Source organism: Hippocampus bargibanti, linkage group LG13 (genome assembly GCF_051943395.1).
Source record: "Hippocampus bargibanti isolate YZ-2025 linkage group LG13, ASM5194339v1, whole genome shotgun sequence".
Classification (NCBI taxonomy): Eukaryota; Metazoa; Chordata; class Actinopteri; order Syngnathiformes; family Syngnathidae; genus Hippocampus; species Hippocampus bargibanti.
In genome coordinates, this window is record NC_142746.1 from 15073374 (window position 1) to 15087110 (window position 13737).

The 13737-nt window shown below is 42.4% G+C and overlaps 1 protein-coding gene across 2 annotated transcripts in view; it reads right to left on the reverse strand.

Moving 5' to 3' along the window:
- Nucleotides 1–566: 566 nt before the first annotated feature.
- The window catches only part of unc5b (unc-5 netrin receptor B), a 51524-nt gene continuing 38353 nt past the window's right edge, over nucleotides 567–13737 (reverse strand). Inside the window, exons 8-17 of one of the 2 annotated variants that reach the window (XM_089012515.1) lie at nucleotides 11736–11768; nucleotides 7220–7414; nucleotides 6463–6831; nucleotides 4825–4912; nucleotides 4378–4552; nucleotides 4051–4290; nucleotides 3605–3754; nucleotides 3310–3474; nucleotides 3029–3207; nucleotides 567–2468 (exon numbers count right to left, since the gene is read on the reverse strand). In XM_089012515.1, coding sequence (XP_088868641.1) covers nucleotides 2303–2468; nucleotides 3029–3207; nucleotides 3310–3474; nucleotides 3605–3754; nucleotides 4051–4290; nucleotides 4378–4552; nucleotides 4825–4912; nucleotides 6463–6831; nucleotides 7220–7414; nucleotides 11736–11768 — 1760 coding nt within the window. In that variant the 3' untranslated portion in view covers nucleotides 567–2302. The remainder of the gene's footprint in view (nucleotides 2469–3028; nucleotides 3208–3309; nucleotides 3475–3604; nucleotides 3755–4050; nucleotides 4291–4377; nucleotides 4553–4824; nucleotides 4913–6462; nucleotides 6832–7219; nucleotides 7415–11735; nucleotides 11769–13737) is intronic. The other variant, XM_089012516.1, reaches the window with a different exon arrangement.

The window sequence follows — 13737 nt, forward strand, 5'->3', positions numbered from 1 at the left end:
AGCTATATGCGGTGGAATCTTTGTAAAATACGCTCAGTAGAAGTCATTTGAAGCCATTTTACAAATTATGGACACAACTTGTACGGAGACGTCGGTTGTCCTTTATAGGTGTCAGTTTTACAGTACACCTTAACCAGGAAGGGCCAATTACTTATTCATATATAGAGTTTTGAAAGGTGCTTATAAATGAAATGTGTTATTATTATTATTATTATTATATTCCTATTTGAAAATCTGCGTGCGGAGGAGTCTTATTTTGGTTTTCTGAGAGTGATATTATACCTGTATGATAGTCTCCAATTTTCTGAGTGGAGCAAGAATGAGAACAGGCACAAAGGAATAGTTCGTGCATTTTAACGAGTTGAAAATTATTTTAAGCGTGTGATGGGGGGGGGGGCAGCGGAGTATTAAACTACAGTAAAGTCTCGTTATATCGATATCGGATATATCGATAGTCCCGGTTATATCGATACTATTTCTATGCACGCACGGAGAAAATTACATGCAAACAGGGTCGGATATATCGATAGTCCCGGTTATATCGGGGGGGGGGGGGGGCGCTTGAATATCGATATAACGAGACTTTACTGTATATAAAATGTTTTAAAATTCGTTTTGTCTGTTTGGCATATTGCCACCTCTTGTGGGTATATTGACAACAAATAATTCCCAGTATTCCTCCATCCCCCACCATTGTTGATAATGACTTTCTTAAATGGACACATGCTGTGAGAGAAGCAGTTTTTTTTCGTCATTATTTTTACGTTTCTTATATACTAACACCACACGCTTACTTTTATATTGAGATGCACTGTATATTTATCGAGCCTAAACCCCACCTGGCTGCACAATATTTTACTTTGATCACAGTCCAGGTTTTTGATACCTTTTGTTGTATTACGCAAGTAAATAAACAAAAAGTACCACAAAACACAATATGCGTTCTCCTGTAACTCAGATAGACATGAAAGGATCTCCCCGTTAAGTCTCACCACAAGTGACTGTGTCATTTTGCCAATTCAAGACTATTCATTATTGAAATCTCAGAAAGTCAAAAAGTGCCGATGACTGCCACGAGGTGGCAGTAAAGCATCACTTTTATTTTAGACAAGGCTTTGGCCTCAGGAAAAGTTGGTAAGCTTTATGACAAACGATAGGTTCCTCTTCAGACAAGTCACTGCATGTAAGGGGAACGCAAAACTTGTAAGATAGTTAAAAATGTGAGTTTGTTTTAATGGTGACAATAACTGTGAACCAAATCAATCTGCACCTTGCAACTGATCGTGCTCAACTTTTGAAGGCTCCTCTGTCTCACAGTGGCACAAACACACATTAAGAGTACAAAATGGTGTCGTTCCCAAAGACTGAGCGGCCTACAATGTGCTTAAATCTACTGCACGGCCCTCTATACTGCAGTAGAAATAGCGCATCGACAAAACAAAAGGGAAGAGAGAACAGTAAAGATAAACGATCCCAAATATGGATGATAACTTAAAGAGCGTTTCCCAAAGGAAACTTTTAAAGGATGACCAGAAAACTCTTGCAATTTATTCTCTGCGGATGGTAGTGCGGCAAAGTGGGAGGAGAGATTACACCCAGGCACCCCCTGCCAGTTTCAATGATATAGTGTGCACGCCAAGGCTTTGAGGCATTTTGCTAGTACAATAGAAACAGTCAGTCGTTTTACTCAATGCGATAAGAAGAGCCCAAAGCCAGACGCTCATCCCCAAACACTTCCTTTTCGTCCTCGTTTGATTCGTCCGCAACCAATCAGCGAGAAACGCGAGCCAATCTTGAGCAAGAGCCGATTAATGACGCTTTCTGTTCGGAATGCGTCTGCAGCCGGAAGTGCTCGCACGCACGACAATGGAGATTTGCATCGGTTACAAAACAATCAGGTGACTGGCCCGAGGTGTGATGGTGTTCAATCATGCACTTCCATGCTGCTACTCAAACATGGGTAATCCCACGTCTGCTTTGCATCATTGTTCATACTTCAGGGGACTTTTGTTTTCTACCCTGAAAGCAGCTCTATTTATATACAGTACATTAACTTGGTCATTTTCAGACATTTTTTCTCTTTTTTATAAACAAAAAAAAAAACACCTTAAAACTAATTTCACATCCCCACACCGCTTTGGAGGATTCAAACCCAGTGGTTATACAAATGACTTGTGTCCAAGAGGTAATAGAGTACATGGGAAAGGAACTAAAATGCTTTACCATCTGTGTCGCAGTGGACATTTTCATAGGCATGTTTCTGATTTGTTGCATTTACTGTATGATCATGTTCCTTCACCAATCAACAATCCCCATCTGTCGTCATGACAACCAGCACCTCACTCTTGCCCATCTCCTCGAGCGCCGTCGCCAGAGAGACCAAGTCTGCGTCGCCTTGGTGACAAGCTTCCCATAAGTCCAGGAGAACTCCTGTGGGGCTGGGCTTTGTTGCAAAGTAGTTCAAGTACCTGGGGGGCAGTGGGGAGAGTACAATTAGACAACAAGTCAGAGGAAACAACTTCACAGAAAAATTTAATTCAGAATATTTGTGGTTGTTTCAGTATGGCCAAGGGATTGCAAATGAATCCAAGTATCTGGAGCAACAAGTTGGGGAAACGTTTGACTTTAGACAGTGTGTTGTGCAATTTTTCACTACGACCTGAGACCAGTGCTGCTTTTAAAACTCACCTGGTATCACCATGCTAATGAGTTGATAGCAGAGCTAATGGGGCAATCAGAGCCAGGCATAGAACATTAGAGGTAATCAAACAGACCAAAAGAGCTAATCAGATTAGCTTCAGGGAGTAGTCTATGGCTCCCCCAACCCAAGAGCAGAGACCTATCAGAGCAGAGGTCTGGCACAGCCACCTCTGTCCATTAGGGATATATAGGTACCAGCACAAATTTTAGTTCGCTGATGAAGCTCTTCGGATGAGGACTGAAACACCCGACACCTTCAAAGTACAGAAACCTGAAGAAACCTTTTGATCGATGGACCACTCCTGTATGACTGAGAGCCTACACAGACCTGTCGAAGCCTAAACTGCGTGCCAATAGTCTCCAATCACACCCTCTGGCGCTCGGCGCGTCCAAACTGGCACAGATCTTCTGGCGGATGGAGCAAGGCAGGCGAAAGGCATACGGTCCTACTTGAGAAGAGGGTAGACAGGAGCCCGGTGCGGGGAGCGGCGAGTGAGGCGGTAGAGTCTGCGTTGGGAAGAACAAAAAACAGAAAAGTGTTGAGAACAATCTCGCGGAGAGGATCTCACGGGGAGGATCTCGCAGTGAGTAAGTGATGCCTGACATTACCTCCTGGATGTCGGTGTGCAGCTGAAAGATTTGTCCCTCCCCTTCCACTTGCCGCACACAGATTTTACAAGAGAGTAGTGACACGGCCAGGCTGCTTCTTTCCAGGCTGAAGGTGCAATGCAGAGGTCTCTGACTGCCACTCCAAATGTGATAAAATGGGATCTCCTGGGAGAAATAAGGATAAGAGTGAATCTGAAGAAGTTTTTGCTTTGGTTAAATTTTGTATATAGCCAATGTTACAATATTTCACCCTATACACAGCATTGTTTTTAGATGAAAGGGGAAGGGAACTCACCTGGTATTTGGCCTGAAGTTTGCTTCTCCAGTGAGTGTGAGGTATGTCGTGGATGGACAGACGCAGGTTGTGGTAACTGTCTTTAAATAGCAACGGTTTGGGATCATCAAGTAAGACCCCACCAAGACTTCGCTCCAAATCCAGCACTTCCTGGATGCAGATAAGAGCTCGGGGTTTACTTGCAGCATCGATTTTGTAGGGATTTGAACATGAAATACTCTTGAAAATCTGATGAGAGCTACTCATTCTAGATAGTGTTTATTATTGTGTTTGCCGTTAATAATTTATAAATGGTGTGTCATACAGACAGTTGTTTCAAAAATGGTGCCCATCTTTTGTAGCTTTCTGTCATTCTGTCTACACATTTATTCATATCATGGCAAATAACAGCTAACAGCTAAAATCGAAAATCACAGGTGAGACAGAAAAGAGACTCCACCCCTCACCTTGAGTGCGTGAGGGGTGTCATGGATGCAGTATATACGAAGGCTGTAGTCCAGGGAGAGGCAGGGCGCTCGGGGTGCGAACAAAGCCAACTGTAGGCGCTTGCAAGCCGGTTGCGGGGGGCACGATTGACCCACCAACCCGTACGTGCCAAGCTGCTCCATGAGCACATGACAACACTCCTCTTCCAATTGGAGATAGCACGGAGAAGAAAAACTTTCCTCTCCCACTGTCAGTACCTCCTGAGAAGGTAGGGGGTAGGGGGGACAAAGGAGTGAAGAGGGTCTCAATAGAGACACTTGACTCATTCATACACGAAGCAGTCTCACCTCCCATGCTCCCTGGTGTGTCTGCGTCTTTAGTGTGAGTGTCCAGTCAGGTGTCGGTGTATCAAGCTGAGCACAGTGCGGCAAGGTGAGAACAACAGGACGATTGAGCAGCAAAGCAGACGGACCGCAGCTCACTGCGGGGCTTAGCACAGTCTGACTGCCCTCAGATGGCAACCTGTGAACACCACCCATCAGGTCGTATCAAGAGGTGCCAAAACATCACATTCAACTTCAAAGGACAATACCATGCTGTTTTCAAACGTGACACCGTCATAACACGAGGAACAACATTTCCGAGACTGAAGCCAAGTTGAGCAGCATTGTGCCATGCTGTTTTCAAACGTGACACAGTCATAACACGAGGAACAACATTTCCGAGACTGAAGCCAAGTTGAGCAGCATTGTGCCAAGTGGGCTTCAAATGAAGACGAGTTCCCGGGCACTTACGTTGTTTTTTCCCATTTGCTGATAATGAGGTACATTTCATAGAACTTCCCCTGGGGGATGGTGCCAGGCGGGACCAGCAAACTCACACCTGTAGGAGAAGGTGGCTTTCGTGTAATCTGTAATCTTTCGATGCAGGTACATGATACGAACAATCTTAAAACAAACTTTCCAATCTGATGGCATACTGAATTAAAAGGTGTATAAAGAATGTTTTCACATGGAAAATACACATTATATGTTGACATTGTCAAGAGAGGTATTCATTTGACAATATCATAAATATGTAGTACATCTAAATGATGTTTGCAGTGGTGTCGCTGTACTGCATTATATTTGCTTCTATTTTATCTTGTGTAGTTGAATGTGGCAACCAAATGTCTTCAACAATTTGACACTGCTGTAAACAAATAATATATAGAATTGTTGAGTAATATTTGCAGTGATAAATTTTGTTTCAAGAATTTTTGAATTGGATCAGTAGATAGATTTGTCAGTTTGTTCATGGTGTTATTTTTAAGGATTCTTAAGGATGAGCCAAAAACTATATTATCAATCTGAAAGTATTTTGTGGAGTGCAACATATAGGGAGGAACAGACCATTCAACCTTGTCTAAATTTTTTTTTAAATCTGGTTGACTCTATCGCGGCTATTGCGGCTTGGAATTGAAGTGGATTTACGTGGGATAGGAGATGTGAGACAATCTATGTTCGTCAATGGATGCTACACCTTCAACATTTAACTTGTGGCAGACATGCACATTTCACCATGACGTCTCTGATCAATTGGTGAAAAGGACACTTTGATCCTTTCCTGTTTCATCGGGAACTGCTTCTTACAAATAAGGTGCAGAAAGTGCTGAAAATTGAATGACTGTCTTTGTGTTGTCATATTAGTATTTTTTTGTTGAGTTTTTTTTGTTCTTTTGACTTCAAGATGGCGCTGCGAGAGTATCTGCCTTTCCAGCAGCTCCTTTCTTTTGTTTTTCTACTTCTTCCTTTCCTTTTCTCTTCCTTATTTGGTTTTAGAATCTAAAAATGGAAAACTTGCAACCTCTTTCATCATCCTCTGTGAACCAGAGAGATAGAGACTGACAGTGAACAGCTGAGGTTTGCGCTGAACAGTGACATTATTGTTCAGCCAAGCATTGCACACCATTTCACATTTTGAGGACTCCAACCTGCATTGCTTCATTCCTATTCTTCCAGGGACCGAATTGATCTCTGAGGTTCTTGAGATTCCTGAAAAGTCACAATTGTTGTTTTTCTGGTATGTCTTTAGACATTGTGAACATGACCTGCCAAAACTCCATCTGAAGTGCCTCGTGAGAAGTTAGAAAAATGTGCCTGGTTTCACTGATAACCATGAAAGTTGAAGGACATTTTTCTTATCAAAGGACTTGTGGACCATTGGCTGAAATTCAACAGCAAATCTGCTATTTTCTTTTGAACCAGTCATTTTTAATGCCTTCCAGCACTTGTCAAATGTTGCCCAAATGAGGTCCAAAGGGAACCAGATGGACAATTTGGCTCTCGACATATCATTTTGCCTTATTTAGCCATGTGATGTCTCAGGACTGTCTCCCAATGATGGGTCTAGTGTACTCCATTTTGAACAAGTTTAATGCTGGCTGTGACTACCTGTGTTAGGGATGGTGAGGCGTCCCCCCAGGTGCCCCAGGGTGGCGCTAGTACTCAGCCCAGGCTCTCTGGACAGCGTGTGGCTATGGAACTGTCGCTCCCTTCCACCAGTGCCCACCGACTTCAGGCTGAGGATCTCGGCGTCTCCTGAGCACATATCAGCAGGGATCTCCAGCGACGATAGCGTGGAGGAATTATACACCTTTATTTTGAGACTGGGCAGGGGATCCAACAATGGCGATGTCGTCATGGGGATTTTGTACTGGCTTTCGTGAACACCCTGCTGCAAGGAATAGAGTGGCCCACGGAATGCTCCCACTGTGGCCGTTAGGTCAGGAGGAGCAGACGGATGCAGAGGGTGGAGGTTATCTGTGGAGACACACACATATACACACACAGATTGATCAAGGCACTTCTCTCATCTGCAGAAATGAAACATCCCAAGCTGAGAGTGCAAAAAGTGGTGCAAGTGAAATGGATTAATGTTGCCAATTAATATTTGATGGCCAGAACAAGAGAGGAGATACCACGTCAAATGCTCTGAACTCTAAAATATGTAATGTGGTAAAGAAGGGAGAACCGTCTCCGTGAGAGGAGATAATGGAGTCATGGTATAAAAAGAATTCCCGATAAAAATAGAAAGCAGAGCTGAAAGTGGAATCAAACGTGAGGACATGCTTTTGTGAACAGGAGCGAAAGAAGCAAAAACATATCAGGAAATAACACTGTGAGCATATGTTTGTATTCGTCAATTTACCTTGTCTGGGAGGCTTGTAGTTGCCAGGGTGAAAGGCAGCGGCGAGGGCAGATGAAGAGTCTGTGATGTCTCCGTGCAGGTGACTGCATCTGCGGCGGTAAGCCAGCACACCTACGCACAGCACCAAGATCACGCATAGCAGCAGCGCCCCGACCAGACCAGCGTAAACTGCTACACCCATCTCTGGCGCCAGCGCTGAGAAAAGTGGGAGAAAAAGTTAGCACAAGATGTTGTGCATGTTAAAGTGACTAAAAGGGAAAGAGGTCGGCAAGTGTTAGTCATGTGACAACAGTCAACAGTAAAGCAAAGGCTAGTTCTGCTTCTACTGAGGTGTTAGTAATACTAGTCGGGGGGAATCTGAATTTGAGACACCGGCCGTGAGAAAAATCTTTAAATGGATGTGTTGCTACATTGGAAGACTTTTACCCATGTACCGTTTGACTCACTTTTACCAATCTTACAAGTGTTTGCTGTGAGGTTATTCATACTTTTACTCAAGTACTGCTTTCAGACACAATTGTCCAAGACCACCTGAACCACAGGAGGCCTTTTGTGGTCGCTGGACATTGTCCACACCAGTGTTTGAGTCTGTGTTGATTCCTGCCCAAATGCACGACATCAACTGGAGAAACAAAGTCAAGTTTGATTCATACAGCCTCAAGGTGCGAGTTTGAAGTCCCCTACTTAAATCTCACCAGACAAAGAGAACTGCTTAGTTATGATCAGAAGTCCTGATTATATACATCGAACAGAGGATGTATACTTCTTGAGGCTGCTGAAGAGGCATGGCCTGCCATAGGAGGTGCTATGACATTTCTACGCGGCAGTCATCAAATCAATCCTGTGTTCTTTAATCACGGTTTGGTTCGAGCTTGCCATAAAAATGTACAAAATCCGACTTCAACGGACAGTTAGGATGGCAGAAAAAAAATCATTGGCATCACCCTACCCACTATCAAGGACTTGCACACTGCAAGAATCAAGACATGAGGGCGGAAAACCCTACTGGATCCTCCGCACACTGCCCACCATCTTTTCCGGCAATTCCCCTCAGGCAGGCGCTACCGATTCATCCGCATCAAATCCAGCAGACATTTAAACAGCTTCTTCTTCTTCTCCGTCATAATCATTGTAGCTCCAGCTCTGTACTCCTTTGAACCGCCGTCTATTTGATACTTTGAAATTGACTCACAGTTGTTCTTGATATGTACCACTTACATTAAGGAATTCGATTAGATTAGCCTGTATTAGTGTCCTCCATACTTATTTGTCACGTCTTTTTTCTGATTATACTCGTGCAATGTGTTCTACAGGAGACAAATTCCGTGTGTGTTCTACATACTTGGCCAATAAAGATGATTCTGATTTTGATTAGAGTTTGATTCATGTGCTAAGAACATGGATGAGCACGAAAAGTAGAACTATCACTAATCAGAATCAGCTTGTGTCTTAATATGTTCACCAGTATTGATTGTGAACACATTCATTTATATCACTGAGTTGAGGTAGAGAGGTGTACAGCTTTGGTTTTAACTTTCGAAATTTAAAATGAGGATAAAGGATTTTCTTTCTCCATCTGCTTATTTGGAATAACATTGAAGAGGTGATCACTTCAGAGACTGAAGTTGGGGAGGAAGAGGCGGAGCAATTCTAGTCTCCACACACGCTTGTGATTTCATGGATCTTCCCATACGACTCTTAGGATGTTCTCAGAATTCTACCGGACTTGCGTTTCAGAGGATCATGCAGTAAACCAACAACGGCAAATAGGCAAAGACTAAAGCAAGACGGATAAAGATGTTGGCCTTATATTCACCTGCTTCCCACTGGGCGCCATCTCCTTCCTCTCCTGCCGGCTGATTGCTGATTGGGATTAGATGGCTCAACGCAGCCTCCTCAACCCCAACTACTAAAATCTGCACTGCGCATAATTGTACTTTTTATTTGTACCTTGGCTCTTCTTACAGTTGCAAATTCAAACTTATTCACAATTGATACTGGTGAACATATTAAGACGCTTGCAGATTTCACAGTGGATGTATGCCATCATTTTCCCATTCTTCCACACTTTTCGGTTTCTAAAATGAGGCGTTGAAGCCAAAGCATCAGAATTATAAGAGTAGTGTAATACCACCAGCAATGACCAGATTGTGAATTTCAAGATACAGAAAGAAGCCTTTAAAGGACAACCGACGTCACTTTTTTGTTTTTTAACTGATACCAGAAAAACATTTACGAAGCGTGCACTGCTAACTTTTTAGTCATGGAATCAAGTCTCACATTTTCAGAAAGTCCCGCCCCCAGTTCGTGATGTCACGCCAAGACGTCTTGCATTGCTAGTAAATCAAAACAATGGCTTCAGATGCGGAGAATATGCTTTCTTGTTACACATCCAGTTATGAATATGATTTAAATAGTTCTGAAGAGGAAAGCATACATGTTTGCAATCGATTAAAGAATTTATTTGAGGCAACATTGGGGGAAAATCTTTCACCCAAAAAAATAGGCACAAAATGACGACCTCCTCTGGCCACCTCCGTTTCCACAGACTAATAAATTCCTTATATGGCGCTTGGACGCCCTCTTCTGGCCTCCTGTCGGCTTTTGGGTGCAACACGAGGTCCCCAGACCAAACAGGTACAGCAAAACACATTGACGTGATGGAAGGACCGCTACAATGCATCTTTTTTACGGTGAAGGGCGGTCCTTTAGTGACATCACGTATGGACTCGTCACCAACTCAAAAACAAGACTTCCTGAATATTCAGTGCGAGTCTTAAAACGTAAAATATAGGTATATGCGGTGGAATCTTTGTAAAATACGCTCAGTAGAAGTCATTTGAAGCCATTTTACAAATTATGGACACAACTTGTCAGGAGACGTCGGTTGTCCTTTAAATTCAAAGCAAAATTGTCACTGTCCCAGACCCCAAGACTTGAAATGGTCAACATATGCGTGCAGGTGCACTTCAGCAACGGCAAAGTGATACTTTGGGAATTCCCGTTGGAAAGAAACAGGTGAATAGATGTCGGTGCGATGCGCCGACATCTATCAAACATAACAGGAACTTGTGAAAACGATGCACTGTGTCAGTTTCAATTTCCAAGAAACTCCTAACAGAAAGCACTACCCTCCAGATCAGTGTTTTATTAATTTATGGATTTACTTTTGTAGGAAACATTGTCCAATATGTTACTAACAACGATGAGGTCACATACTAATGTAGCCAGATGCAACAGAACATTCCCATTATTAAATCATGTGTTGTTAAAACCAGATCTTAGAGGGCGGCAACATTTGTACAAACCGTGCACAGCGCTCTAAAAAAGTAACAACACAAAACATGTCCTGCCTTGTCCACCATAACCATACGGACAGCGATATTATGACAGTATTTTCTGGTGTATAAGGCACACCGGAGTATAAGACGCACCCCCAATGAATTGTGTATTTTCAAACTTTTTCCATATATAAGCCGCACCTTCAATGAATGACAAAAAAAATCCAAATATAATTTAAAAATATATAAACATTATCCAAATATAAGGCACACAAGATCATAAGGTGCTAAAGTAACGGTTGGTGTTACGCACTACTTCTATGGAGTCGTTGGCCGCTGACAGTAGTTGTGAGACCTGTTGTGGCTCAATCCTAGTTCACATATAAGGCACACGTGCATATAAGGTGCAGGGTCATCTTTTGAAGTAAATGAAGGCTTTTGGGTGTGCATTATACACCAGAAAATACGGTATCCTTTTTAGAAGCTAGGATACAATTCAAATGGGTAACTTTCTTCTTCTTCTTCTTCTTCTTATTATTATTATTATTATTATTATTATTATTAACTTGACCAAATTGTTTTGTCATGTTCCTTTACTGTATTAATAGCCAAGATTGACAAAACAGGAGAGGAGATCAATATGCTTGTTATTCATTGAGAGGGCAGAGGAAGACGACAACATTGAATAAGATCAGAAGTTGAAGGAGATGCAAGAAAAATAGGAGACGAAAGCCAGAGGCTTGCTGAAAGAGGACTGCCTCCATGTTTCATGTGGCACGACGGAACCAAATCCGACAGCCGTCGGCACTTATTACCAGAAACGGAACAATAGGGAATTAGGTCCATTACGATGGCTGCACTCCCCTGAGCCCATGTCACATTGTGCTAAAGGAATTAGCATCACTTTAACTTGAAACCAAATCACAGATTAGCTGAACAAATCAATTGTGCTGTGCTTCCACCTCACAGCTCGGTTCGACAACTTGTCCAACCTGCTGACTTGATGTTTATTCCATCATTTGGTTTTCGATTCATTCTAAATTGCAGCAAGATGTGAAGCTGAGAAAGGAAGGTGAGACATCCACTCTGAGGAAAATGTGAGATAAAGATGACGCTGTACACGACACAGATGTTAGGACCATACGGACGCCAAAAAATTAACACACTGAGGATGCAAGTATAAAAAGAAATACATAAATAAAAAAGGGAGAGCTTAAGATGGTGAATGAACTTACGATGACTTGCATGTTCAATAGAAACCTTTTTATCTGTTTGAACAGAAGAAAGAACAGATCGAAGAAATTGAAACTGAATGAAAGGATGACACGTAATGCAAATCATATAGTAACAGAATACACTGAAATGTGCCTCTTACAAGTGAAGAGTAAAAAAAAACTCTTTCTTGCACTGTGGAATGCAACATCTAGGGAGGAACAGACTATTCAACCTTGTCTCAAGAAAAATCTGGTTGATTCTCTCCATCGCGGCTATTGCGGCTTGGAATTGAAGCGGATTTACGTGGGATAGGAGATGTGAGACAAAATCTTTTCGTCAATGGATGCTACAGCTTTGTTTGTTTTCAACATTAAGCTTGTAGCAGACGTGCACATTTCACCATGACGTCCCTTATTCACTGGTGAAAAGGATGCTTTGATCCTCTCCTCTTTCATCTAGAACTCCTTCATACCACAAAGAGGGTGCAGAAAGTGCTGAAGATTGAATGACTGTCTTTACGTTGTCATATTATTTTATTATTTTGTTGTTTTCACTTCAAGATGTTGCTGCGAGAGTGGCTACCTTTCCAGCAGCTCCTGTATTTTGTTTTTTTACTTCTTCCTTTCCTCTTTCTCCCATAACTTTGCTGCTGTGAAATGTAAATTTCTCCACTGCAAGACTAATAAAGGCTAATCTAATTCCACCCAATCCAATATTACCACTCCAATATAAACCCATTAGTACACTCGGTACATAAAGTAAGAGCCAACAATCATTCACAGAGAAAATTGCAATAACTTTGCAGGGGATGTGGGAATTTTAAAGCCCAGGTAGTAAGAAAGCACACATTCACCAATTTATTGTAAATCAGAGTTCAAAGAAATTATGTCACAGCCAATTAATTCTGATGTTGAAACATGAATCTAATCTCTTGGTTGGTGGTGGCCTACCTATCACTACCATTCATTTAACAATGGAAGGCACCACCCAAGGAGTGATATTTATGGCAGCTGTGTTTGTTTACGCTCCAAAAAAGACAAACGAGACACAAGAGCCAAATAACATTTAAAATGTAAAAAATCAAATCAATCAGTTGTATCCCAAATGATATATACACACATCTCCAGTGGAATGCTTCTCATCATCTGTGTCAAAATAACTTGAGTGCATCTTTTCCTGGTGACCTCCGGAGATTTGTTTTGCGTTAGCTCACAAAGTCTATTTGTTTAATCTGATGCGCCACACATGACGGTTTGCGTCAGCATTCACATGTATTTCTCAGAGTGAAAGTGAAGCACCGTCGTTCCGCAGAGGATGCGTCTAATTCCCACCCCCCCTGTTGCATTTAAGGAGGTTTGTCCCAACGCTCGGGCGTGTTGCTTTTGTGACTTTTCGTGTAGTCTCTCAAGTGTGTGCGGCCTCTGTGGACGTGCGCTTTTGACTCTAATGCGCTGTCATCGGAATCGCTCCTTGCTCATCACGAGGCGCACACTCGGTGTCAGGTTGTGTCTGAGTCATTCTCATATGCTTTACACTGTGCTAATTTTTCGTCTCTGATGTGCCAGTTTTATTTCTCTCACCGTCTCTCACTCTCCCATCTGCGGTTTTCGGATGGGGCTCGTCCGCTTTCTCACTTTTGCGAACTAACATGTTCCTTCTTGTAACATCTGTCTAGGCTGTGTCTCTATTTCTTTTCATCGCTCTCTGCATGATTCATGTTCTTCCAAGCTACTATGAGAGGTTTCACACCTTGAGGAATACATTTCTGTACAAAATCATTTGGACATGCATTGCACTCTACAAAATGGTCTAACTGTGCAAAGAAATCACTTTCAGAGAGAAGTTCTATTACGATTTAAATGACCACCCGGGGCGACAAATATAATCGAAGGGAATTTGTCCTGATGGCTGCCTTAGAACATCTATATTCTCTCAGATGCGAAGCCAGTGAAACCTTTTCACAGATTTTCTCGTGGTTCAGTAGAAGACTTAACAGTTGAAAAATGACTTTAACTCTTACAC